This window comes from Myotis nattereri (assembly GCF_964212035.1).
Source record: "Myotis nattereri genome assembly, chromosome: 8".
NCBI lineage: Eukaryota > Metazoa > Chordata > Mammalia > Chiroptera > Vespertilionidae > Myotis > Myotis nattereri.
In genome coordinates, this window is record NC_138083.1 from 53081131 (window position 1) to 53108616 (window position 27486).

At 52.7% G+C, this 27486-nt stretch overlaps 1 protein-coding gene across 1 annotated transcript in view; it reads right to left on the reverse strand.

Annotated features, from left to right (window-relative positions):
* Nucleotides 1-1951: 1951 nt before the first annotated feature.
* Nucleotides 1952-27486, reverse strand: part of ZNF516 (zinc finger protein 516) — a gene marked incomplete at its 5' end in the record, with an annotated part of 48778 nt that continues 23243 nt past the window's right edge. The window contains 4 exons of the mRNA XM_081098024.1: nucleotides 1952-6046; nucleotides 11155-11222; nucleotides 12039-12143; nucleotides 18424-19848. Coding sequence (XP_080954150.1) covers nucleotides 5987-6046; nucleotides 11155-11222; nucleotides 12039-12143; nucleotides 18424-19848 — 1658 coding nt within the window. The 3' untranslated portion in view covers nucleotides 1952-5986. The remainder of the gene's footprint in view (nucleotides 6047-11154; nucleotides 11223-12038; nucleotides 12144-18423; nucleotides 19849-27486) is intronic.

Sequence of the window (27486 nt, forward strand, 5' to 3'; positions counted from 1 at the left end):
CCTCTTTCAATGTAATTCCAGGGCCAGGCAGAACGTGACATAGGAGATGGTGAGGCACAAAGAGAAATGGACGTGGCTGTTGTGACCTGAATATTAACAAGCCTGGGTACAAAAAAAGTGAGAGTCCTCTGGCCCTTTAAAAGCTGGATCTTCCCTGGCCAGGTAGTTGATTAGAGTGTCATCCCCATACACCAAGGTTTCGGGTTTGATGCCCGGTCAGGGCACATACATAAAACCAATGAATGCATAAATATGTGGAACAAATCTCTCTCTCTCTCTCTCTGCTCCCTTCCTCTCTCTTAAATAAACAATTTTTTTAAAATAAAAGCTGAAACTGTTGTCTCCCACGCCAGGGGATTGTTCCGATGCCTGACTCTCAGCAGACGCCCCATGAAGAGGCAGCTTGGAGGAGCCTCTCTGTAAGATCTTCTCTTGAAAAAGTGGGGAAAGCAGAGAGCCCTCTCCCCGAAATCCTCATTTCACTCCGCCTTAACTCTTCAGGTCAAGGACACGAGTGGAGGGCTGTGTGACTGTCCTACCCTCTGGGTTCCCGCAGGGGATCCCCAACCCAAGAGCCCACTTGGCCAGGGCACCCTCTGGCCATGGGGGAGGGACAGGGACTCCTCACACAGGCAGAGGCCAGGGCATGTCACCTTTTCTTTCAATGATTGTGCTTATCTCTTGAATAACAAGCCCCCTTTTAGAAAGGTAAGATGGATGCACACTTTAGAACAGATGAGAAATGCCACTGTTGTTTTCCAACAAGACAGCGGAGGGGAAAGGCAGGGCTGTGTGGACTGACTCCCATGCGTGCAGGCCTGAGCTTTGTGTGCATCAGGCCACGGCCACGCCCACGCTTGCACCCAGCACTGTCCCTGACATCACAGACACAGGGAGCTCTCAGCGCCGCCTCCTCCTAATTCCCAACAGCCAGGGGCCCTCAGGGCCTGGCCACGCATCATGTGCTCACCATGGGGCCAGGGGGCACAGGGAGGAAGGAAACTGCCTTCTTGAAGGAGGGGCATGGTGCTTGTAGGACCCCAGGGACTGGGGGAGGTGTCTGCTGGGGCTTGAACACACGACCATCATGGGCCCACGTCACCTGAGAGCAATGCCCCGCGTCAGGTGACACACGGCGATTTGGGCAGAGATTCTGTTTTGTCACCCACATGCGATCAGGGTTGCAGACAAAGGGCGCGGTGCCTCCTCTTCCTCCTTGGGAGAGAGGCTCTCAGTCCCAGGAGCAGTAGCCTCTCTCCCGACGAGGACAGCTGGTTCTGTGGTTCCCACGAGTGGCAGGCCTTCGGGCCACCCGCACTGTGGAGAGTGGAGGTGAGCTCAGTGCACCGGCCAGCACAGGCGCAGCCTGGGGCACAGGCCTGGCTGCTGTCCACACCAAGCCCTCCGCTTCCTCCCCAGACACCGTGAAAGCCACATCCCAGTACTTACCTTTGCCCTTCTTTTCTCTGCCAGGTGAGGCAGAGATAATACCTTTTAAATGCATTTTATCTATTTAAATGAAAATTCGGTTAGTTCACCCGAGGCCTCCAAGTCCTGTTACTGCTCTCTACTCAGAGAACCCTGGCAACCCCAGCCCAGCCCCGCCCCAAGGTTTTGGTACTTTTTCCTCGGATTCAGTGTAAGAGCCGTGTGCGGGCTTTGTGTGGGGAATAAGATGCCCTGGGGAAAATGAGAAACACAGAGTCGCCCTCCAAAAACTCTGTTTAAGCGTGTGTCTATCCTGGAGTCCACAGAAGACTTGAAGAAAGTGCTCCGGCCACCTTGGCATTCTTCTCGATGAACTAGTCTGTGAGTCATCCTGAAAAGGCGTCTGCCTAAAGGAAGACCACTATCCCTTCAGTGCATGTTCAGCCAACAACAACAACAACAAAACCACAGAGGAGTTAAGCCCCCTCCTAAAGTAGGGGAAAAAGGTCTAACAAGTCTCAAGAACTCCAAGATGTTTTTATTGATTTCAAATTCCAATAGAATATGTTTTATCTAAATATTTTATCACACAACTGAAACATTGAACTTTTTTTTTCAGAAATAGTTAAATACATCAATCTAGTTACAAATTCTAATATAAAGAGTACAAAATATAATGTTATAAATTGTCTTTAAAAAAAGAAATACAAATTCTATGGTCTTTTGCATTTTACTGCCTCAAAGTATCATTAGCAAGACTGATGAAGAATGAACATTCTCCCCGTCACTGCCCACGGGCACGCAGGGCTCTGGGTGTGCGGGGACCCTCCCTTGACGCCCTGGCCTGGTGCTGTTTCCTTTCTTTGCTCAGTGAAGGAAATATTCTGCAATTAGAACTCGGCAAAGGCAAAATCATCAAAGCAGCGCATGCGCTCCCTGCAGGTAGACACCTTCAGAGGGGAAGGTGCACTGGTTCAAAGACAGGGTCCCTCTCCTGGGCACACGCCTGAAACCTCTGTGGTGGGGGCAGGGGAAGGGGGAGGGGCTTTGTTTTCAAGAAGGAATGTGTCTGTGAAAGTGCGGGAAGTGCTCGGACAGGCTGCAGTCCCTTCTGTGATGCAGCCCGCACTCATCCTCAGAGCCACACTCTCTCTGTTGGAAGAAGGGGCGCTCCCAGAGCCGGCAGGCGCCGTAGGGAGGTGCCACCTGCTCCCTGCAGCACCCGACAGTCCACCCTCAGGGTGACTGAGGGTGTTACTAGGCCCACCTGCCTTGGCATGGCTGTCTGTGGGACGTCGGAGGCCCTGTGGCAGAGCGGCCGGGCCGGGCCAGATCCACCTTCCTTCTGTCACCAGGTGGCCCCAGGTGGATTCCCAGTGCAATCTCTGTGAAAACCTTCTTCTCAGGAAACCAGTGTCTCTCTTGGTTCAAAAAATAAATAACTATTGGGGGGACCCCTTAAAGCACTTAATGCTTTCCAAAACCAAAATGGCCAAAAACCACGTGGGCCTGAAGATGCGTGTTGTGTTTTGACCAAGGTGGAAGCTGTCCACCTAAGATTGCTCTACGCACGCCCGGGAAGCAGGCGGAAAAGTGACCGAGCCGTGGACCTGCCCAAAAGCCAATTCTTCGGGCAACTGAAATGTTCATTCTTCAAATTAAGGAGTACGAGTGAGTAACCTGAAAGATCTCTATCAGCTCATCATCTGTGTGTTATCTGAAGGCGACAATGAGTAGGAGACATGAATGGGAGAAGCAGAGCGAGTGGCAGCCACGCCAGGAGCCACTGGTGGCGCCGGGGACACACACGGAGAAGCTGCAAGTAGACAACCAAACCCTTTATTGTCCAAGTCACATTAGACGCCAACACTGTAAAATCCTGTGAAGAATCGAGGAAACAGCAGATCGGTAGAGGTAGTAGAAAAGGCTGGAACAGTCAGAGGTGACTTACAGGAGAGATCACGCGGAAATCATCGTTCGAAGAAAAGCAAATTGAAACACATTGGCTAAATAAATAAGAAAACATAAATCATATTAAATACTACGGCAGGGCTGACAGGAAGGCATTCACAAACCAATACAATACTGATGATCAGTGGAAGAAGGAACCACAGTCAGGCTGGAAACGGTGTGTCTCAGAGGGGGGCGTCCTCGGGGGTCCCCTCCCGTCTCTGTCATTAAGTAGAAACCTCATTTCTGGACTCCTTGCAGCTCACAATTATTTGCCCTGACTACAGTCTCACCCTCTGCCGACGCCCACCCCTCAGCCCGCCAGGCTCCCCAGAGAGGAGTCTCCGTGAAGACACACCCCGCTCGGAGTGCCAGCTGGGCTCCTGGGTGCTGCTTTCCAACAGTAAGAAGGGACACGACGCCTCCGTGTCACTTTGGGTACAGACTTTCTTTAATAACTAAAACTCAGAGAAACAGACCAGGACTAAGCCACTAGCCCCTGTGTGTTCCTAAACTGTCATCTTTCACTTTCAGCCAAGAAACGAAAAGCCAGAAAATGCAGAAATGATCACTCTGGGAAAAGTATCGAAATGATCCAACATAAGTCAACAGAAAGGCATGGTGGTTTCTAAGGTGAACAGAGGAATGTATCTGCTCAAAATAACTTTACAGAACAGTCAGTCACAGTCGCTTAACCGTATTTGCAAGGACATTCCCAATTACACCGACAAGACAGGTCATTCTGGTACATATCTGGTGTAAGAATATCAGGAAAACCAAGTAAAAAATTAGATATACATACACACATATACATATGTGTATGTGCTGTATATATGTGCATATATATGCACATATACATATATATATATAAACTAGCCAGTTACATTGCATCGTTTCCAAGTGTTGCAAAGTAACCTGAACCGTCAAGTAATTTAAATTCAGTAACAAGTAGAATCCAGAACCAAACACTAACTAATAACAATAACAACAATAATAATAATATAATAATCAACAAATCATTAGAACAAAAAAAAAAACCCCACACTTTAGGGTATGTATGTGTGTGTGTGTGTGTTTGTGTGTGTTTAAACAACTCTTTGTATCAGAAGCCCATTTTCTACAAAAACTGCGCTAACCCATTACGGTATGAAGTAAACTGTCGCTCTCACCAGTATTAAAGGTTAAGGATAATTTCTGTACATGTAAAATTATTGCTTTTTTGAAAAATATATGTAGCATGCTCATTTTAATCCACTTCCTGCCTTTACAAAATGTCACAATTAAAAAAAACCTAGTAAAGCTTTTGCAAAAAATTTCACAGGACATTTTCATTCAAGGCAGCAGTAACTTTTGATAATGCATAAAATCCTATGTGCAAACGTCTGAAACTCTCAGAAAGGTTACCGTCATCACCCAAGGGTCACGGTACCAAGGAAAGAAACTATTTGTATCTGTGGACTAGGATCTTCACTGCGTACACTGCAGGATTTAAGATCCTCTGCTGGGGGCCTTAACCCCACCACGAAAACTTACATTTGCCTGACTGAGGAAGAGGTATATAGAGCCGCCCACCCCACCCAGGGGCCTGGGGACCTCCATGCTCTGGGCACGAGGATGCTCGCTCATCCTGTGGGGGGCACCAGGAGGGCACCAGGCCCGCGGAGAAACAGGCCTACTTGCTGGGGTGGGGCAGGGAGAGAGAGCAGAAGGTTCCAGAGCACCAGCTCAGGGTGATGGGCCCCCAAGTCTCCCAGGGCTCTCCTGCACGACCAAAATGGTCCAGACCTGGACGGCGTTAAGACGGGCAGCCTTCCTTTGTGAGCAGTTTGCAGAATGTAGCCCTGTTACAAGAGGTCCTGAGAATAAACAAAGAAGCCTGCTCTTCTTAGTGTTCAACTCGCTCTGTTCCAGAAGCAGAACAGAAACATCCCCATGGCCATGTCCCCACCCACACGCTGAGCACAGACGTGGGGGGAAGGAAAGGAGCAATGGGGATGCAGAGGGCCCCGGGGAGGCAGCCTAACCTAACGGTGGGACAGGGGGAGTTTGCCACCGCCCCACCCCACCCAGCCTGGTACGCACAGCACCTGCACGCCCCCTCCTTCCTGTCTCATTCACCACATAAATACCCACTAAGAGGGGAGAGGCCATAGCAGTAACGCTGTCAGCTCAACCCCAGCCCCGCCATCGCCCCACAGTCCTGCACACACGGCTTCACTCGGTCCCCCACGCGCAAGCAGCTCTTTTCCAGTGTCTCCACTCGTTGTGAGCAGCACAGACGTGTGCTCCCGCTGTGCCTGCCAACGACCGTCCATCACAGGAAGCGTGGGACCATGGTCGACGAGCACGCATACGCGTTCGGAACATCTGCATGGAGTTCTAGAGTTCAGCGTCTTTATTTATTCCTCAACGTCCGGCCAGGAGAGGCCTGGCCCTGCAGCTTCCGGGCCAGCACAGCGGTCTAAGATGAGGGGTGGCGGGTGGGGAGGGCGGCCACTCTTCCTCGCGCGGGCGGTCAGGGTCTCTGCTGGGAGGCAGCTGGGACATCCAGGAGGGGACTGCGAACGGCTGTCATGGGCACCGGGGTTCGCTGGAGACGGGGTTCGCTTTAGGTGCCCTTTCTGAGAGGCACTGTCTGGACGGCATCTGGGTTAGAAAGGTCTCTCCCCTGGATGAGAAAGGAGACAACAGAACAGCTCATTTCTGCCCTTTGGGTTTCTGAGTGCGTATTTCCTACGGATCTTCTTACCCACACCCAAGAACATAGACCATGACCTTCGCGGAGCAACCTCGGTGGGTCGGCAAAGACCCTGACTTTAGCTGTAGCTCCCTGCACACCAGAAGGATGCATTTTAAAATATGTCTTCACTGATCTTTAGAGAGAGAGGAAGTGAGGGGGGAAGGGAGAGAGACATTGATGAGAAACATCTATAGGCTGCCTCCTGCATGCCCCCTACTGGGCACAGAGCCCGAAACTCCGGCATGTGCCCTGACCACGAATCGAACCCAAAACCCAGGTATGTGCCCTGATCAGGAATGAAACCAGCAACCTTTCAGTGCACAGGACAATGCTCAACCAACTGAGCCACACCAGCCAGGGCTACAAACATTTGGTTTAGGAAGACTGCAGAACCTAGGTAAGCTGAGGAATGAGGCTGTTAAATTTAGCCCCCAAATCTAGATGCACAGGTGCCCATTTCTCTTTATAATTGAAGGGAGGTATTCAAATAGCATCTCATTGTTTGAGAAAGTCGTTTTCACATGTTGATTCCCAAAAACTGACACTTTACTACTGAACATTGCAGTCCTACAGGGTTTTTAGGGCATGGATGGAATTCACCTGAGAAATCAGGCAAAGGGGGAAACACAGCTGTGGGGCAGGAGTCAGAAACGCAGGCACAAAGAGGACACAGGGTATTCTGAGCACGCACACATAGTTTTGGGTTTTTTCCCTCCTATAAACAGTCATCAGAGAATGAGAAGAGTGCTTCTAGAGAAGCAGGTGTTTCTCTTTTGCAGTGTGTGGTCTTTGCAGTGTTGTTGAAAGAAATACGACCTTTCTCTGAGGCATTTTAATGTTCTAGGGATGGATGCTGACTTCTGGAGCTCTATGAGGTCTGCTCCTCCCCTTCTGTCTTTATAAGGAAGGGACCCTGTCTGTGCTCACGTCGGGGGTTGACAGCACGCGTACAAGAAAGCCTGTCCCCCAGCACACACAGGGACCCCTCAGCCCTCAGACGGCGGTCGGCCTTCAGAAGAGGCGCCCATTGGCACAGGTGGTGTCAGGCTGCCTAACGAGTCTGCACGCAGCACCTTACTGATCAAGGCCCAGACCCAACAAGCCAGACACAGGCAGGGCTCCTGTCACTGTGGGTCACCTTGGATGACTCACCAGTGACCGTCGTGACGTTTGCAGTTTGTCATTCTTAGAGAAAAACGGCCCGTGTGTTTCAAGATGTTTGATGGGTTTTATGACGAAGAAAACTGCAAAGACAAATGAACTGAATTCTGGAATTGGATCTGAGACTACAACAGTGATACTGAAAAGAGACTGTGCCTACGTCCAAACACTCCAACCTACGTGAGTCCCATCGTCCACATTATAATACCCGCCGCTGAAAACGAGACAAATTAGGTTGCCATTGTTTTCTCATTTCCTGTTATTTTGATTAATGAAATTATTTCCCCAGCTTAACTGTTTTAAAATAACACTTAGAATAATAAGAAATCATGTATTAATCATAGTCTTTAAACTTTAGCAAAGAATCTAAACCAATCAAAACTCCAGTTTTCACATTTTAGCAAAAACCAGTCTGGTCTTTTAAACCCCCAACCCAGGAGGTTGGGGAGAGAGGGTTAATTTTTTTCTTGGTTTTAAACTTTAATTTCTAATGTTGCACAACCAGTTATAATGAAAAAACCATTTCTCCACAACACTAAGAAACCCTTAGTTGTTGGGTTTTTTTTCTAACATCATAGGACAATGATACCCGCTTTGCAGCATATTATTTTCACAAAGGTTCTTTCTAATGATGACTATTGGTGATTATGAGAAATTAATCATGCTAAACATATGTCAACACATCTTCAAAGTGACAACAGGCATAAACTGCTCCCCCATTTAGAAGTGTGCTTGAACTCTTAGCTACCTTTGTGAATAGAATTATCATCAAAACACAAGCACACTGAGTGGCTTCATGCCCAAGAACTGGAAGAATTATCCCCACAGCTATGGATGCTTCGCCATAAAGACAGCTCCTCCCCTCCAGTGCCCAAGCCCTCTCACAACAGAGCAAAAGGATGAGATGCCCAGAGAACAGACAGTGTGCCCACTAACCACCCACCGGCAGCCCCACTACTGAATCCACAACTTAAACTTCCGTCTCAGTGACCCTCCCACACTGTCCATCAGAGGAGTGTGTTATGAAGCAATGACTACACTTCTGGGAGCCCCACACCAAGGGCGTGCTTGTAACCCAGCAGAGACTTAACCAGAGGATGTACAGAAGAGAAATCACAGCGGAAACCACATCGAAAGGGAGTCCCTTCACCTCTCCTCGGAGCTCATGTTCATTCTGACCTGACTGACTTCTGTCAGTTTCTGCCCATGTGCCTGGACCTCCTGCCAGGACCCGTCTCACTGAGGTGCAGGTGTGTGAGGACCCGTCTCAATTATCCAGCACAGAAGACTCAGGTGTTAACAGGGCAAAGGCAGCTGTCCTCTGGGTGCCCATGTAATGATGACGTCTCCACCGACATGCGGTCTTCTGAACAGACAGCCACGCAAGGAAACGACGTCTAAGCTGACAACACTGTTCCCAAACTAATCTTTCACTGTCCCCTTCCCATAAGGGGCACCTAGCTTACAGACTGCAAAACAAAACAAGACCGAGCCTGCTGCTAGGTTCTGACAGGCGAGGACACCCAGTAAAGCACAGCGGCATGGAGGGGCGTCCCAGCTCGTCCGGCAGCAGCGACGGGCACGCATCCAGAGGGAAAGGTGTGCGTCCCCCTGTTCACCCATATGCGCGGCCCCCGAGGACTCACCCTGCACATGAGTCTCCCCCGTTAGTAAGACGGTCATTCGTTTTCAGAATAACTGACAAGAGCTACGACTGAAGTGTGCCGGGCACGGCCCACTTTCTATGTTGGTTTTCACAGTAAGAATACAGGAAGTGTCCCTGTGGTCCTTATTTTATAGATGGCAGACTCGGGCGAAGTTAACAGGCAGAAGGTCGGAGTTAGGGCCGACCCTGCCATCACCCCATCTCTCGGGTGACACTTCAATCCTGGCAGACACTTCAATTCCAAAGCAGGTTAAGGAAAATGGAATTTCCCTAAAGGACCAGAACAGGCAGTGATTAGCCAACAAAAGCTATTTCACACACAAGGACCCGAAGTGCTCTCAGAGCCGGGATCTCGAATGTGGCACTGAGCCAGCGAGCTGCCCGCATGGGAGGGGCACGTGAACCCGGCTCGGCCTTCCCATCGCCAGCCTGAGCTGCCCCTGTCCTGAGCCTGAGGAGGACAGCTGATCATGAGAGCCTCCCACCAACAGTCCCTGCGTCACTGTGGGCAGGAACCGGGAGGTCAGTGGGGAATGAGTATAAAATAGCAGAACGGAGTTTATAGAGACAATGTAAACGCATCTTTTCTCTGTCAGAGTCCAGAGTGACTAACGCCGCTAAGAATTCCCAGCATAACTATAAGCAACACAGAAATGATTTAAAACACAGGCCGGGTGGTTGGCTTTACTGAGCTACTTCTCCCCATGACAGAAGCATTTTAAAGAGGCTCCCGCAGAATTAATAGGCAGCAAATAAATGGATGTGTGTTCCCGGAGACTCGCTGCGTTACTCCTATCTGCCTGGGCTCCCACCCCTGTCAAACACGCATCGAAAAGCCACGTCTCGGGTGGATTTAATGGGTCGTCTGTGCACGCAGGAACCCTCTGGACTGACTCAGGGTGTCATCTCAATATGTAATTCTCCAATTATGGCACGACCTCGCTGAGACGCAGCCACAGACGCAACGGTGCCTCTTGTCACCAGGGCTGATTTCTGTTAAAAAGGACAGTGCTTCGAGCCGAGGTCACATGTGTTGGGAAATCTTCTCATTCGGCATTCTGCAAGCTGTTATTTATTTCATAAGTTGTCACAGCATCATGAAATAACTGCTTGACATTCTAAAACTATAGTTTTATTAAAGAGAGAAAAGTCACTTAGTAAAACATGGTAACAAACGGGAAGGCATTTTGTCAATGACATGGGAAGACAGGCTTTGAACAACAATAGGAATTCTAAAACTGCAGAAATAAATTTAAAAATGGGAGTCCCTGGGCAGGTCATCCCTCATTCACAGAAGGTTCTGGTGAGGTCCTGTCACCTCTTGCCATTCTCTTCCAGTGAAGAAGACTAGAGGATGCCTGCAATCCCTCTGACATCCCATCCCCCCGCATCGTCAGCAAGCAGGATGCCTCCAATGATTGGGTTTGCCGGGGCAGGGGCAGGGCAACCTTCCTCCCTCTCACCACCTGATGGGGCTTGATGTTTATCTGATGGCAAACACACTCCTGTGCATTCACAACGGGAGCGTCTGCAGTTTCAGAACGTCCTAAGGCAAGAATGTTACACAGAAAATGCTGGTGGGAGAACAAGAGGGAGGCAGTGACTTTCTGTAGGAGGACAACAAGGAAGGAGAGCTTCAAAACCACGTGCTCTCAGCCCAGGATGGCACAGGGGACCACCGATGACGATGTCGAGTGCGTCCCCACTGCAGAGCAAGGCACACAGTCCCATCACCGCTGGTTCCTAGAGTTCCACCATGCTGTGCAGACACGGAGTGGTTCGCATACAAAAGCCACAGGAGCATGGTCACACATGCATGGACACGGATGTTTTTACACACCACGGCCGTGCGGTAGAGTGCGTGATGTGGAGGACACCGAGTAACACAAAAATATGGGTCTTGAGAGAGGAGGCTAAGCATAATTTCTTCTCAAGAAAACATATAAAAGCAGCCGGGGTGAGAGAGTGCGAATGTCAAAGGTCTTGGGCCCCACCAGTCTCTCCCAGTTCCCACAGCCCCAACAAGACCCTGAGCGGCTGGAATGACACTCCCAGTTTCCAGTCCCCTGCGCTGGGCTGTCCTGCAGGCCTAGGCTCCACGTCCAAGCCCAGCAGGTGTCTGCCGTCTGTCCCGAGAGAGCACCTCGGCTCATGCTCCCGCGACCGTGCTGCAACCCAAACCCCCCGTCACGCCCGTCGGGAGACCTACTTGTTTGGGGGCATCCGTGGAGGTGGCGTGGACGTCAGCACCTCGGAGGCCGTTGGACTCAAACACCACTGTGGGAACAAGGGCAGTGTTAGCGGCCATCGGGGCCATTACAGATCACGCGCTCCACACAAAAAGACGCCAGCGCCGAGCCCAGGGCTGGGAAACACCGATTTACCATCACACTTCCGAAGGGACTGTGATGCTGCCGCCTGGGGCCACTGCCCTTTTTAATTCGGACGCGGCTGCTGAGGAAAGCCTCACTGACAACGTTAATTACCAGCCTGTGGGAAGGGACCCTCCTCCTGCCTCACTTACCATTTGGCCCCTGTCATTTCACATCAGACCGGCTTACGTGTGATCCTTCACACTTCTGAGAACGGACCCTCCAGCCTCCCGCTCCCGGTGGGTGACACACGGCTTCTCAGCCTGACACGGTCTCGGGGCCGCGCGTTCCTATGGGCCCGGGGTCCGCATCCCTCCCGGGTGCCTCCGGAGGGTCCCGGCCACACCGTAGGGGCCCAGCGCCTGTCACACTGACAGCGGCTTTGATTTCCGTGGGTGCTGGTGGCAGCATAGCTCATTCGCATATTCATTTCTGGGGAGTCTACTCTCTAATTAAAACGAAACATTTGCAAACAGGCTGATCTCAAATTAAACCACATGGCACTTGATGCAAAGAAAAATCTGTTTCAGGAGAGTCTGGCGCACAGTCACGGAAGGGGATGCATCATCCTCTCCCCGCCCCCCACAAGGACCTAGGTGTCCACATGTCAATGACGGTGGGGGGGGGGCGATGATCCCCTGCAGAGGACACCCACACCCCACGGGGACAAGGAAGGGAGGGGTGGAGGGACAGAGGGACGGAGGGACAGGGCGAGCCGTACCTGAGTGAGCCCGCATGTGTGCCCGCAGGTGGCTGGGCTGGTGGAAGCACTTCCCGCACTCCACGCAGACGAAGTCTCCTTGGCGGGCCTGTGTCCGGGGCGTCCCTGGATGGCAGTGGCCAAGGGGTGCAGATGCGGAAGGGGAGAAGAAACCATCATTAGTCTGTCTGATGCGACCTGAGGGGAGCTACCTTCCTTGAGGCTCCTCTGACAGAGCCAGGCACAGGCAGGGCCCCGAGCGAGCATGAATTACAGCGAATTAAACTCACTCCCGTGATGAGCCCGAACCGGCAGCTGTCAGGTGTGCGGCTCCGAGCAGCTGGATGCTCGCCCAGCCTTCTGGCTCTGTCAGCGGCACACCAAGCAAATCGGAGTGACACTGGGTGGCCAGACCGGGCGCCGGAACTCAGAGGCAGCAAGGCCGGCCCCGGCCCCGGTCCATATGCTGGGCCACGGGCCAGGGGCGAGCCATCAACACCTCACCCACTGGGCCCGCACCTGTGTGTCCCACGCTGTCCCCACGGAGCCCACAGGGAACACCTGGGAATGAGGCCCTGGGCCGAAGCACATGCCTCAAGTTCCCTTCTGATCCTAAATGCAGTCAGTTTTGCTCGGAAAAGGGAGTCCAATATGCTCACTCATCTGAATACCTTTTCTGTTATGGTGTCTTGAAGAAAAGGCTAATTTTCACAGCATGGTGGCTCCACAGAGACTTCCCTGAGCTCAATGGTAACTCAACTCAATGGAGGAACAAGACACGAAACTACTCACTAGAGTTACCTCTGAAGCAACACATTTTTAAATGAAGCTCAGTGAGCTGTTTATGGACTGAAAGTGTGATATTTTAGTGTGAAAGGGTCTCAGTCAAATCAGCAAAACCCACGTCACGATTCCCAAATCAGATGCCTCCACAGATAAAACAACACACAATCGTTGATACGTTACAGGTAGCGTTCATGGAGAGAAGAACCAAAGAAAGGCACGAACCAGCAGGCAGACCTGTCTGATTTCTCACGTTGACAAGTCATTAACCCGAGCCTCAGAGAAATTCAAGAACTTGCTCACCCAGTTCTCAGTTCAGGAACGCAAAAAGCATAAGACACATCATAACCAACACTTGTCCCACTGTCATTAATGGAAAACCACTCACTAATGTTTGCAAGGGGCCCGTGCAACGTACAAGAAAAGCATGACTCAGCAACTTCAGCTGTCACCACGGGCTCCTCTTCCCAAGAGTTTTCAGCAAGCGCATGGGTGGAGGGAAAGCTCAGGAGGGCTGTCCCTTCTGAGCGAGGCCCTCCTGCAGGGGCTGGCACCCACACCCCCATGTCTCCACCGAGTCTGAGTACACACATCCAGTGTGAAAATGGCTACACCGCTGGCTTTGTGTTCAGGGACGCCTTTCCTTCCTTATTTGGGTCCAGGAAACTCTCAGCTCAAAAAGCACTCTGGCCAAGACCGGTTTGGCTCGGTGGATAGAGCGTCGGCCTGCGGACTGAGGGGTCCCGGGTTCGATTCCGGTCAAGGGCATGTGCCTGGGTTGCGGGCACATCCCCGGTGGGGGATGTGCCGGAGGCAGCTGATCGATGTTTCTCTCTCATCGATGTTTTTAGTTCTCTGTCTCTCTCCCTTCCTCTCTGTGAAAAATCAATAAAATATATTTAAAAAAAAAAAAAAGCACTCTGTTCCCCACTCCCTTCCACCACCCAGAGGTGCTCCCATGGAAACCTCCTCTGACAGTCACCGTGGCTGTCCCGTTTTTCCAGGTACAATCAGACTGCTTCCCATGCACAGTCCCTGCCTACACGAGACACCTGCTAACGATGGTGACAGACAGCACGGCACTTGTGTCTGAAGTCACATTCAAACACAAGTCATTATAACGCTTTTTCCCGGAGGAAATCTCTCAGCTGGCTACTTCCTATCCAAACTACTACTCTACTCACCATTCTTACTTCCTCAATTAAGGATGCATCGGCATACATGCACACACATACACACACGCACACGCACACGCACACGCTTCCCTGCGCATTCTGCCAGAGCATTTTATCTTTACTTCGTAAAGAAAGGACCCTTGCCCTTTGTGGTCAATATTATTATGCCAAAGCTACTGCAAAATTCTGAGTTAATCAAAAGGTTATGAACTTTGTTAGAATTGAAGCCCACCTGGTGAGCGGCAGCGCTAACACTCTAACCCCGAAACCGGAGGTGTGCAAAGTGGAGTCAGAAGGGAGGAAGCGGCCTGGCCAGCCCTACAGGGACGCTAACCCTCGTCAGATGCTCACCCTTGTCTGAAAGATTCAGGCCAAGGAAGCACAGTCTTTCAAATCATCGTATTACTGCGTCCCTGGTAGAAGGGACCATTTTTAAGGGCCAATAAGAAAGACCTTACATAGTATTCTATCCAGCACTATGTCATTCCCGTTAGCTTTAGTTTTTTTATTCTAAAACCCATACTATCATATACCATTGGCTGGCCACAAGTCTGGAAACACAGATGATTTGTTATTTTATTACTATTCTATCAACAAACCATTCATGTTATAGTCACGTTTCCAGACTTGGCAGCCACTCTGTGGAACAATGTTTTTTCCGTTCGTAAAAGGTGAGTCGGCGAGCCCGAGGGAAGGGACAGCGTCACTTCCTCATAACGCCTTCCTCTTTTGGCAGCACTTCCAGACTATCATTTCTTCACAAGCATCTTCCACCTGAAACGTGTGTGGGGAAAGGTCTCTGAGAACTTTCTTCCCTCCTGAAAACACCTGATGTCTTTGAGACCCGCCTGAGAGCAAGGTGCTGTGTGAATGGAAACATCACTGAAAAAAAAAATCACAGAATCTCACTGGCAGCGCCAACTGCATCACAGACACAACAATGCATTCCTCCTCCCCTGGAAGATTCTCCCCCGAGGCTTTCTCTTCCCCGGCTGCAGGCGACGCTACAGGTGTAATCGATGGTCAGCACGCCAAGGGGTGACCTTCACTCGCAGATGACACCCCAGGGGGAAACATAGAGCAAATGCATCAGACGACAAAATAAGAGCCAGAGTGCCCACAGACTCAGAGAATAAACGTGATTTGGACTCGAGATGAATTAGGAGAGAACCCAGATTCAGGATGCAAGGGTCCACTGCCCACAGGGTCGAGGAGGAGCGGGCGCAGCCACAGTGGACAGCAAACCTCAGAAGGGGCGGTTACTGGCACGTGAAGCGACGTGTCTGTGATGACGCCCCTGCCCGAGCTGCAGCAACAGGCAGTCTCCCTAACAAGGACATTCACACTCTGGTCACCCCAGGGACCTCTCACCTCTCAGTCAGACCACACCCAGGCTCTGGGCTGCCTTCTGCAGCAACAGACACCTCCAGAGCTTCCTAAACAAACTTGCAAAGGAGGAAAAGGAATCAGCGAAGTACATAGGTCAGACTGTGGGAACCGGTCCAGCTTAGGGTGCTTGGGCGGGAGCGGGGCCCCAGGAGAGGATGATAGCCGTGGCAGGAGGTGGCGCACTACCATGGGAAGGGTTCAGGCGGGTTCTCATCTGCCCCTGAGTTGAGACCAGGGCCCAGCAGAGGAAAAGGTCACCTGGGGGAGGCGGGTCCCTCCTTACCGGGCGGCTGCTCACATGGCAGCCTGCAGAAGCGGATCTCGGTCCCTCCCCCCCGCTCAGGAAGCTCTGATGCTCCAACTGCACTTGTTAGTGGAGAAGCGCTCAAGAGCTGAAAACACTTCCCCTGAGCGACCCCATAAGAGCGAAGGGGAACACTCAGTCCTGGCTATGTCAGTGTGAATGTGAGAAGGGTGATCGTCCAGGAGAGCACAGGTGCTTCACGGAAGGTTGAGCACTTTTCACATTTAAAAAGTAAATACTTAATTTCTTTTTTTTTTTAAGCCTTAGGACCAATTATATTTTTAAATTTTAAGGAGAAAGGAAACTATGTCAAGCTCCTTTGTATTTCTATCTCTGTCATTTGAAATTCTTAAAACCTTGACTTCAAACTCACTTCTTTTGGGGGGAAAAACAATAAAAGCCACAAGCAGGCCGCCGGGCAGCACGGGAGACCTGAGGGTGGGTGTGGCGTGTTGGTGTGGGTCTGGGTCACCCGTGCAGCCGTGGGGCTGGAACTCACTCAACTGCAGGTCGGGGTACGGGGCCGAGGTCACTGAAACACTGCAAACGTGTCGCTCACGCGCCGTGAGGGTGCAGTAGGGGAAGGACTGGGCCGGCACCCGCCGACTCTCACCTGTCACCTGGGTCCAGAGCGTCTCACTTTCGGGTCCAAGAAAATTTGTATCTAAAGAACTGAGGCCAGTATCAGATCCCAAAGTCTGACCTGTGTACTTCTGATCCGTTACGCAGCAAAGAACCTGCACGAGTGGAAACTACGGCTGACTGTGTCGAGCTCGCTCGATGGAAGTGAGACCGGAAAAAGTGCAACACTGAGCTGTGTGGACGCTGTTTCACCACCTACCAGGAGGCTTATGCCCAGGCACGTGTTGGGCACAGAGCACCTCTGCCAGGAGACAGGGGGAGAACCTTAACCAGGACCCACGGGGTCTCGCTGCTTCTTACGAACACTCAGCATAAAGCCTCGCAACACCTCTGGGCGCCCAGGCCCTCGGCTCCACTCCGCAAAGTTCACAGGGAGTGCTGACTGTGACGTGAGCAGGACCCACGTGGCTCAGTACTTTTCAGAGTGGGAGCCGAGGCCGAATGCAGTGCGAGCTCCACCAGACAGTCTCCAAGGCTGTGCAACGCCCTAGTTTTCTCCTAGTCGAGAAACACCCCGTGTTTTCTCTAAGGGTCCACGTGAAGTAAAGCATCACCGGCCAGACCGAGGTGGCTCAGGTGCCTGTGGACCGGGGCTGGTCCCAAAGTCACAGGAGAAGAGCAGGAACTTAGACTGGCACGTGTCTGCCCAGCGCCATCACACAGTGGATTCGGGGTGCCTCTCTGCTGACATGACCTCACCAACCCTGATCCCCATCCCCCAAAGTGCTTCCAGCTTAATGGGTGCTGAGGGGCCAGTTCTCAAAGGTCACAGTACTCGGGAATCTGCTTTAAGAAAGTGCAGGTGTAAAAAGAGAAAGTGCAGGTGCCAGATGGACACTTCTGTCCCAGCCGGTGAGGACCGCCCAAGGTGAGAACTCAGGGACAGACCCCACAGGGCTGGGTTTGTCTGGGTGGTTTTACACGGGAAACACTCAGATTTCCCAGGGTGCTTGGTGCACAGTGAGCGTGACCTTCAACTCACGATCAAGGGCATCATACCCAATGGGGCACGTGAAAACCTGCTGGCGATTCCTTGTTATTACTGCTAGGTGTCCACACTGAGGGACTGGCAGGGAAGGAAACGGGCATTTAAGGAATATTTTTTCCAGAACTAGCGAAAGTCCATTCCCCAAACTTTACATGGAACATTTCTAGTCTACAGAGGCTTTGCTTACTAATGCTGGCACACTGATGTATATAGATATATATATATATATTTTTTTTTAATTATATACAGTCAAACCTCGGTTCTCGAATGTCTCCCATCTTGAACAATTCGGTTCTCGACCAAGTTGTTCACGGGGAAAATGTCTCGGCTGTTGAACAAAACTTCGGTTCTCGACCCAACAACCCTTTCATGCTAATACCTGTATGCTCAGTCACGTGTCTCTCAAGCTACAAACAAAGGAGAGAATGCACAAGTTGAGTCAATTTACCGCTACACCTCACGTTATTAGCATCTCAGGAAATTGTGCTGTGAAATATTTTCAGGGTATTTTTGCTTTTGTGGCTGCTCATTATTATTATTAAATATATACAGGGAGTCACTGTGGGTCCTAACAAGGTTAGTGATAGCAGCAAAGGGAAAATAAAAGTTGTGAAAACAGTGATAGAGCTTCAAAGAGAAATAATTGCAAAGTATGATAGAAGCTAATTTTCCAGAGTAATAGAAATAAGAAAGGTTAAAACAGGGAATCATTTAGGGGTCTGGAACAGATTAATTTAATTTACATTATTTCCAATGGGGGGAAAAAATGATTTGGTTTTGAACAAATTGCTTCTTGAACAGCCTTCCAGAATGAATTAAGTTTGAGAACCGAGGGTCCACTGTATACGTATAAGAATAAAACTTAACAAGGGACAATGAACATCTGTCGAAACTTTGCTTAAAATATCAAAGAGGTGAAGTGCCATGGAGGCGGCCTGCTCCTGTCGACATCAGCGTGGAGGAGGTGGAACTGTTTCCAAAGGAACATCCCGGGAGGCAGCCCCAGGGCCACAGCTTAGGCGCCACAGCAGGCGGCACTCCCAGCCAGAGGGGCACTCCCAGCCAGAGGGCGGGGGGAGCCAGCTGGGCCACAGCTGGGACGAAGGGAGGGACAGCACAGCTTACCTCTGTGCTCGGGCGCAGGGCCGCTGGCCCCCCAGCTCTGGCAGAGCGTGGCCAAGTCCTTTGGAATGTAGGTCTTAAAGATATTGAGGATGTCTAGACGCTTCTCATGGCCCTCGGGCGCCGGCTCCTGCTTGACGGCCTGCGGGGTGGGCTGGGCCTGCGGGGCTGTGTTCCCTCTGGAGCCCTGGCTGGCCTTGGAGGGGGGCTCTCGGGGAGGTAGAGCAGGGCCCCCGTCGTCTTTCACCTGCAGCTGACCCTGAGGCTGAGGGCTCAATTTGGCTTTCGGTGGGTCCGGGGCACTGTGCTTATTTGGGGGGCCCAGGCCGGCCCCCAGAGGGGCAATGACATGCTTGTCCCCCAGCCTGCTGGTGGCCGGGGGCTGGGAGCCCACCCGGGCAATGACAGTGGGTGTGGGGGTGGCACTTCTGCTGAAGCCACCGCCCGCCGCAGGCCCGGGTCTGGGGCCGGCCTCCTGCTTCGGCCTGGGCGGAGGCGGCTGGGCCAGGGCGCTGTGCTGCTCTGGGCCATGGCCCGGTTTGGTCTGCCGAGGTCCCTCGGAGCCAGCTGCCCAGAGAGCGCAGGGGCCCCCCAGATGGCCCTCCCGGCTCTTAGGCATGCCAGTGGCCTTTGGGGTCCCACCCAGGGGCAAGGAGCTGCCTTTGGGCCCTGGCGCGCCACCGGGGACCTGGGTGCGCGTGAACCTAGCAATGGGCAGAGGTTGGCAGTCTTTGCCCCCAAGGGCGGGTGGGGGGCCAGTGCGTCCGCTCCGGACGAGGAAAACCAAGTTGTTTCTGATGCTCTTGTAGCCGTTGGGCTGCGTCCACTGGGGGGCCATGGAGCTGCAGCTGACGCGGTGCCAGATCCGCTTGTGCATCCACAGCACCTCGGGGTAGTAGGTCTTGTGGCTGCAGTAGGGACACGGGTACACGGCCAGCGCCGCCTGCAGCGAGGAGGCCAGCTCCTTGTGGCTGGGGTCGTCCCGGGTCGACCTCTCGCTCAGGTCCAGCGGGATCAGGTCTGGGGCCAGCGCCCTCCTGCCCCCAGAATGCTCCTTATTGTGCAGGTCACAGGGCCTCTCTTTGGGGTGGCCAGCCGGGCTCTCCGAGGATAGCTGCAGGGCCACGCCTTCTGGAAAAGCCTGACCTGCATTCGAAGGGAAGTCTACGGCGTCCCTAAAGCCGCAGACCTCCTGCTTGGGGTGGCATGCAGGCATCTTCAAGTCCACAGAAAACCGAGGCAGCTCCGGTCTCCTGGAGGTCTCCCTGCTGCGGTCCTCACGTGCGGACACGGGGGCTGCCGTTTCCGCGCGGGGCCCGCCGGGGTCCTGTCCTGGCAGGGTGCGTCCAAGGCTGTGACTCTGGCCTCCATTGGAGAGCAGGAGCTGAGCCACGTCTTCGGAAAAGCGGCGGCTGTGTGGCTTTGCCCCTGAGGATCAAATGTAAAACGTGAAGTTACCATTTCTCATCAGAACAGAACAAGGTACAGAAGCACAACCAGGCGCTGGGTGCGGAGAGGGTGCCCGGCTGGAATCAGAGCGCTCCAGAGTCTGGCTGGCTCCCCACCGCACTCTGCAAGGAGCCAAGGAGCTGGCCACCACCAAGGGCGAGGTGACGTTTGGGGCGGGGCGTCTTTTTTTCAATTGATTTAAATGATTTAGGCCACTGTAGAGGAAAATAAAATAGCTGGATATTTAGTTACCTGTAACAACAGAGTCACTGGTTAACAGGGTGACTAGTTCATCCAACACCAGGAAATGCACTTTCTTACACACAGACTTCCCAGGCTCTCCGAACTGGGGCTACTGGGGGGCTGCAGGATCACCCCCAGCCAGCTGTGTTAAGGTAAGAAAACTCAGAGAGGCCAATATGCAATCCATGGCCACGCTGCACAGCCGGAAAACAGCTTAGTCTGCCCAAGGGGTCCTGGCTGCCTCCGAAATCGGGCCAGGACAACCTGGCCCGATCCCAAAAGGGTCTCTAGAACTCTCTCCTGTATGGTCCGATGTTCAAGTCCAAAACCTCGACACCAAAACTCTCCTGCACAGGTATGAAGGAAAGGGGCGAGTCAAGACACTCATCCCCACCCTTCTAGGGAGACACCTGCACACGTCCCAGTTCTCTGCACCTGGAGGGTCCTGCCGGGCGCACGTGGACCGCCTGGCTCTGCGGGAGGACTTGGTGTGACCAACCTCGTCTCTCCCCAGGTGGATGCTACATACTGCGAGATCACGGCTGAGCGTGGCTGGTCTGGCCTCAAAGCTGAAGTTTTACAATTTCTGCAACATCGGACTTGACGATGAGCAAGTAGATTTAACGGGACTTGAGAAAAATCCCGTCTTAAGTTTGCACTGGTGCCCTGGGTTTATTTAACTCTAGGAGTCAACATTTAGAAGGTGTAAGAAATGTTTCTGGGTCCCTTAAACCTCTATTCTTCCTCCCTGGGAAGAATGTCATCTCGTTGGTGCCAGTGGGACGGGGATGGGTTAAGATCAGGCGTTCTCTCGTGAGAAGCCCAGTACTATCAGTTGTGACACAGGCTGTTTTGGAGATTTTAACACTCTCTTGGAATGTAGGGGTCTGCTTACACAGAATGCTCTTTAAGTATCTGAGTATATTCTTGGAGTTGAGACGTGGGAACCCCATGCTCTTCAGAAGGGATCCTCAGGAGAGCAACCTTCTCAGAGGCCGTGTCCCCGGAGCTGAGGCTCATTTCCAACCAGCAGGTAAGTAGCGAGCCACTCGCAAGCAATTCGAAAGGATTATGTCCACGTAAAACATAGTGTTACCTGTATGTTGTCATCAGCAGAAATGGCGAGGAGCCAAATCAAGGAGGGATGCTTTCTGCGGCTCCAAAAAGCTCACAGTCAAGTCAAGTGCGCTCGTCTGTCACAAGTGGTACCCGTGACCACTCAGAAGGTGGGCAGCCCTGGCAAGCCCTACTGATAGAAGGAGACTCCACCTGGAACTAAAGGGGGGACCATGCTGGCCTTGGATTAACTCAGGCTGCTGCTTGTTGTGTCAAATTCACTTTTAAATGTTCACAGAGCAGCGTCTGGGGCTGGGAAGCTGGTGTTTCCCATACAGAAGGACCATGGACTCACAGGAGGGCTGTTGGTGGAGCCTCCAAATTGAGCAGTGAGGCCTGTGCCATCTGACAGTGCACTTCTGGGGGGTCTGAAAAGCTCCTCCCAAGTCCCAAGCATCATGCTCCCAGAAAGTATCATCAGACCTCACAGGCGAACTCCCAGTGCCTCTGATGGAGACACGGAGGAAGAAACGGACGGCAAATAACAGACGTAACACGACAAGTTCCCCGCGAGGCTAGGCAGACGGTTACCTAAGGAAACTGGTCACCCGGAGAAAGACTCCTCCCCGGCGGCCAGCTACCTCCAGGGGGACAATCAGGAATGGGGACGATGGGTAATCTGAGGTCAGAATGAGCGAGAGGGGACGGCACGGCGTAGCTATGTGCTTCTTCATACCAGGCGGCCCGCTTACCACTCCCAGGGCCCTTTCTCATGGGGGTTCTCTGGTCAACAGGGCTGGTGAACATGACCTCAATAGCGGACTCTGGTCAGCTCAGAGAAGCACCCGAGGCCTGCCCCCTGCTCTCCCCCCACCCCCGACATCTGCGAGCCAGCAGCCCCTAAGGCACTGGAATAAACCCGCAAGTGAGGGGCTGAGAAGGGCTGCGAAGGGCTGCCCTCGGCACCATCAGGTCTGGGCAGGCGGAGAGGAGTGCCACCCTGCTGGCCCCCAGGGGACAGGATTCACAGGATTCAGGGCCGCTGCTCCAGGTTCTTCCATGCCATTTCCAGTTTTATTCACGGTCATTTCATCTGCAAGGTGGATTTCCCAAAGAACTCCGTACCACCACTATCACCACCAAAAAGCAGGCCAGGCCCCCACCCACCAGCACAGAAGGGTCCCCTCCCTGCAGGATCCCAGCCCCTGCCGCCATCCAGCCCTTCCTGCTGGTCACCAAGCTCCACGAACACACAGCTGCCCCAGAGGCGGCACGCAGCAAACACTTTATTAGATCACAAGGAAGACGGCTAGGAGTTTGAGCCGTCTTCCTTGTGATCAGACAATGCACTTGATCTTCACCAGGAGGCTGAGTGACACCCTAAGAACAGAGGCTCAGGAAGCCCCGCAAGTCACTGTGGGCACAGGGCGCCTCGAGGACCTGCACTGCTGTCCGGGTGCTGAAGCAGGTGCCGAGCCCGCAGGAAGCACGTGTGTGTGTGACCCCATACGCATGCATCACATACGTGCACATCACATGCACACTCGCACACACAGTCGTTTTTCCATGGCTGCTCTCTCTTTGGCCCAATAGTTTCTGTGACTCACACGCACCTTACATTACTCCATTTCTTTCTAAATAGGACCTTCCTGGATGTGGTTTTAGCACTGACCAGACCCACATCCCAAGGCTGGGGGTGCCGGGCTCACCTTGCACACGCATCTCACGTTGGAAGCCCCACCAGCCCCGGAGGTTCGGGGGTGAGTTAGGAGCTTTCAATGTTTGGAAGCCCGGAGGCAGCATCTCCAATGCACAAGCACAGTGCTGCCCCTGAGATACTGATAGGGTGATTACGGCACCTGGCAGGGGGGAAAATCACTCCCCTTTCAATTTTTATTAACTTTTTTTATTGTGATGAAGCATAAAGGAGGTGGCGGGAGGGGGGTGGGGAGGCTGGACCCAGTGACTCGGATTCTCCAGGGACTCACCTCCCAGGCTACCCGTGAGCACACAGCCCCCAGGACTGCCCCCCGCCCCCCAGGGAACACCGCCTGGCCAGGGTCCTGCTCAGAGGACGCAGAGGGACGTGGGGACATGAACAGCCAGGGAACCCAAGGAGACACAGCAAGACCTGCCCACACCCCCTCTACCACCGCCCAGTAAGCGCAGGTCAAACACGTGTCTTTTTCCTGCAGGCCCTTCATCGCGTAACAGAACATGGAGCCATGCAGCTGGCTGTGCACCACACCGAAGGGCAGGCTGGCACGCCCGCGTGAGAGGGCTACCTCCTTCCTGCACTTTTCACCACCGCACTGGGCACTTAAGTCGCACTGAATAGCAAGACAAGTAGCTTGCAGAAACTGTAACACAAGTCAAAACAGATTTTGCCACTGACCTGCTGGGGAAGCAGATTAGATCAATTCCGTGTGTCTCGGTGTTCTGGTTTATAAACTAAGAATAGTTTCAAAATATTTTATCCCAGGTTTGGGGGGGGGGGCGGGGAGGAACCTAAGAGCAGTACAAAAGTCCCTCATCGTACAGTGTGATTCCATTTATTGAAAGGGTCCTTCAGGGGACCTTCTGACCGCCTTGGGGACAAGACGGGACATGGCTGGATTTGAAACACCGAGGAGAACTGGGAGCTGAGCCAGGGCCCGCCCAGGATGGAAGGGGAGGAAGGTCCCTGAAGGGTGCCACACGGTCTGTCCTCCCACAGCCCGCCATCATTTTTACCAGTGGCCTCGAGGAAAAACTGGGACTGGACGAGCTACTCAGACCCAGAACTGACACTCAGCTCAGAGGGACAGCCAAACCTTCATCAAAGATCAAAGTTTTCAACAGGGAACAAAGGCTCAAAACTAACAAGATAAGGGAGAACAGAAAGTACAGGAAGAGAAAGGTATGCATTAAAGCTGTGCTTGAAAAAGACTCTAGGCCAGTGGTTGGCAAACTGCAGCTCGCGAGTCACATGCGGCTCTATGGCCCCTTGAGTGTGGCCACGAAGTTTCAATCGCACTGTACGTGCGCACCCGCACGTGGTATTTTGTGGAAGAGCCACACTCAAGGGGCCGCAGTTTGCCGACCACTGCTCTAGGCTCCTAGGGGACCACAAGCTTAGAGGGAGCTGCCGCAGCCCAGGGTTTTAGATGGAGCCAAAGCATCCTTAGCCACAGCCAGGGAAGCAAGAGCACCGATGAGCACACGTAGTCAGAAGAGCCCAGACGCAGCTCTGAGACACACACACACTGAGGACAGGAGAGATGAGGGGCAGGGTGTGTGGAACAGGTTGCCCCGGGGGGTGGGGGGGCATTTCTGGAAACCAAGTAATATGAAGAATGGCCTGGCCAGTGTGGCTCAGTGGTTGAGCATTGACCTATGAACCAAGAGGTCACAGTTCAATTCCCAGTCAGGGCACATGCCCGGGTTGTGGGCTTGATCCCCAATGTGGGACGTGCAGGAGGCAGCCGATTGACGATTATATCTCATTGATGTTTTTATCTCTTTCTCCCTCTCCCTTCCTCTCTGAAATCAATAAAGATATATTTTAAAAAAATATGAAGAATGACTGCAGGGACTTGAACTTTCCTCTATAAAGGGGGCTGGACTGCCATAAACTTTGCCTTTCACTCAGGACAGGAGGGAAGGATGGGTAGGTGGATGGGTGGACGGAAGAATAAATGAGTGGTTCCTGGAGGGCAGCACCTGGCTGCACACCAGAGTCATCTGGAAAGAGCATGAACCATCAACGACAAGAATTTCCAAAATCGGTGCCTAGACCAAGAACCAGCCTTTGGGGGTGACGCCTGCTCACTCGACTTTTCTAAAAAACCTCTGGGCAATTCTACTTGTGGCCAAGACTGAGGGGTGCTGGGGTCGCTACAGGACAAATAATAGTAACTAGAGTCACCGAGATCAGGTTTCTGGCGAGGCTGCCAGGAGAAAGCACTGCGGCAGAGCCAGCGAGCCCTTGTCACCGAGTGGCACGGGGAAGTGGGCATCAGCGCCCAGGAACAGGGCCGACCGTCCACGTCGCTGCGTGAGGTGGTCTCAGTCCTCCATCGCTATGGCCTGAGATGAGCAGAGAAGTGACCCCACAACCCGGGGTTGCACACGACGCCTGCAATGCCGTCATTTCTCTCCTGTGCAACTGGCTATGCGTCAGTGGTGGTGCAGGTAGGCGAGAGGGACGGGAGGTGGAAACACTTTTTCTAAAAGTGCTTTGTCATTGCTTCACTGTGAGGAGCCCTCTGCAGCTGCAGCAGTCGCCGGGCGCGCAGGCTGCAGGCGGTTCCGGGTGGGAAGAGGCATTTGGGTAAGAAGAGCCTCATTCCTACTCCTCGCTTATCACGACCTCACTCCGGACAACCAGCTAGCGCACTTCAGTTTGTCTGTCGATTATTATATTGCTACAGTTGTTTGTCTCCTTTTTATCTATAATAAAAAAAGCGTAATATGCTAATTAGACCGGACATCTTCCTGACGAAGCCGGGGCTGTGAGGGAAGCCTGGGTCCCAGGTGCCTGCTGGTGGCCAGAGAGAAGCCCGGCCCCAGGTGCCAGAGCAAAGCCGGTGCCGACAGCCGGGGGAAGGAAGGCCTACTCTTGCACAAATTTTGTGCATCGGGCCTCTAGTGTTTATTATGCTTTCATAGATTCCCAGTCTTTCGGTTAAAACATAAAAACTAAAAGCAGAAAGGAACTTCTCACGAATGCAGCACACCGAGCACACAGCCATGAACCTTTATCTGACGGTGGGTCTTCCCGTCTCCAAACACCCTCAGTAGGCCCTTTACGTTCACCCTGTGGTCCATAGCAGCTCTGTGTCCGCTATTCGCAGAAGTTCTGCAGAGATTGACGTCTCCTGCCCCAGGTTCCCCATCCCTTACCCGGGGTTGTAAACACACGTGACGAATTCTGACGTGAACTCGAGCCTCACCTCACAGGAGCTGGGCCTGCCACCATGACTCCAACACAGTGACCGGGAAGGCGGGAGGGCACCCAGGCCAGGCCGCAGAGGAGGGCAGGACAGGGACAGGTGGTGAGTGTGGGGCCAAAGGTCAGTGTGCTGAACCCAAAGGGCAAACAGCGAGCAACCAGGGACCGTGGGAAACACATGCTTTCCCCGCTCTCTTGGTTGGGAGCACGCCACTCAACCCACCAAACAATTATATTTTGACCCAAAAAGTCAGCTGAGGGCTCAGATATGACACCTCTGCACAGAGACCCACAGTGCAACAAAGGTGAGGTTCACCCTTTGTTCTCGGTCCCCAGCAGAATGAGGAGACAGGTCAGAAAGGGAAAGAGCAGCATATAAGGACAAAGAGCTGGTTTCCAGATGAGGTGCAAACAGTGTGGCAAAGTGGACTCAGCCAACAAGGCCCTGGGGTTGGCGACGATGACTCTTCACCCAGGACGTGGCATTCGGGGGCTGAAAGGATGCACCAGGTCACGCAAGGAAACGCTCTCCTGGGAGGCACTGAAGCGGGTTCAGAGCACAGAGGAAGGCTTGGAGGGAGAGGCGAGGAGGTGAGGAGGAGGCGCCAGGAGAGTGCGAACCCCACATGGCATCGCCAACACCAGGCTTCCTGCAGGCTGAACTGCAGGAAACTTGGGGGAACTTGGGGGACACTGGCAAAGGGACGGTTCCCCTGGTCACGCTGCAGCAGATGGGGAGGGCCACCCACCACCTCCTGCGGCCCACGTTTCAGAGACAGGCCCTCGCTGCTTCCCCTTCCTCCTGCCGCTGCCACTGACCCCGCTGGGCTGCAGGTGGAGTCGGAAGTGATGCTTCCCCCAAGCCCTCCTGACACAGGGCAGCTTCCATTAGCGGCCTACTCTCTCCATTCACGTCCCCAGGGACCCTTCGCACTGATGACCTGAGTGACAGCTGGCTCAGGGCTCACAGCAAACCCATGTTCAGGTACTCGGTTCTCCAGCCAGAGGAGCTGTAACTACTGGACTTCTTCACACCATTCCTACTCTCTGAGAAAGGTCCACCAGATGAACTCCCTACCTAAAAAACTCTCGTAATTAGCAGCTACGGGATTAAAGAGAAATTTGAGATGTCAGCAGTTAATTCTGGTCATTGTGAATTTCTAGCCACTCATGTCAAATATGTCCTGTTATCAAAGCTTGACATGACAGCGAGAACATTACAGCTTTAAGTAGTGTTTCTCTGAAAAGCCTTCCTTTGTAATTTTTCAGCTGTCTTAGAAGGGGTGACTGGTAACCAAAAGGTACAGGCCAGAATAAAGGTCTGATGTCTCGAGAGAAATGAGAACAATAGGCATCAAGATTTAGTTCAGCAAAAGTTTCGGCTT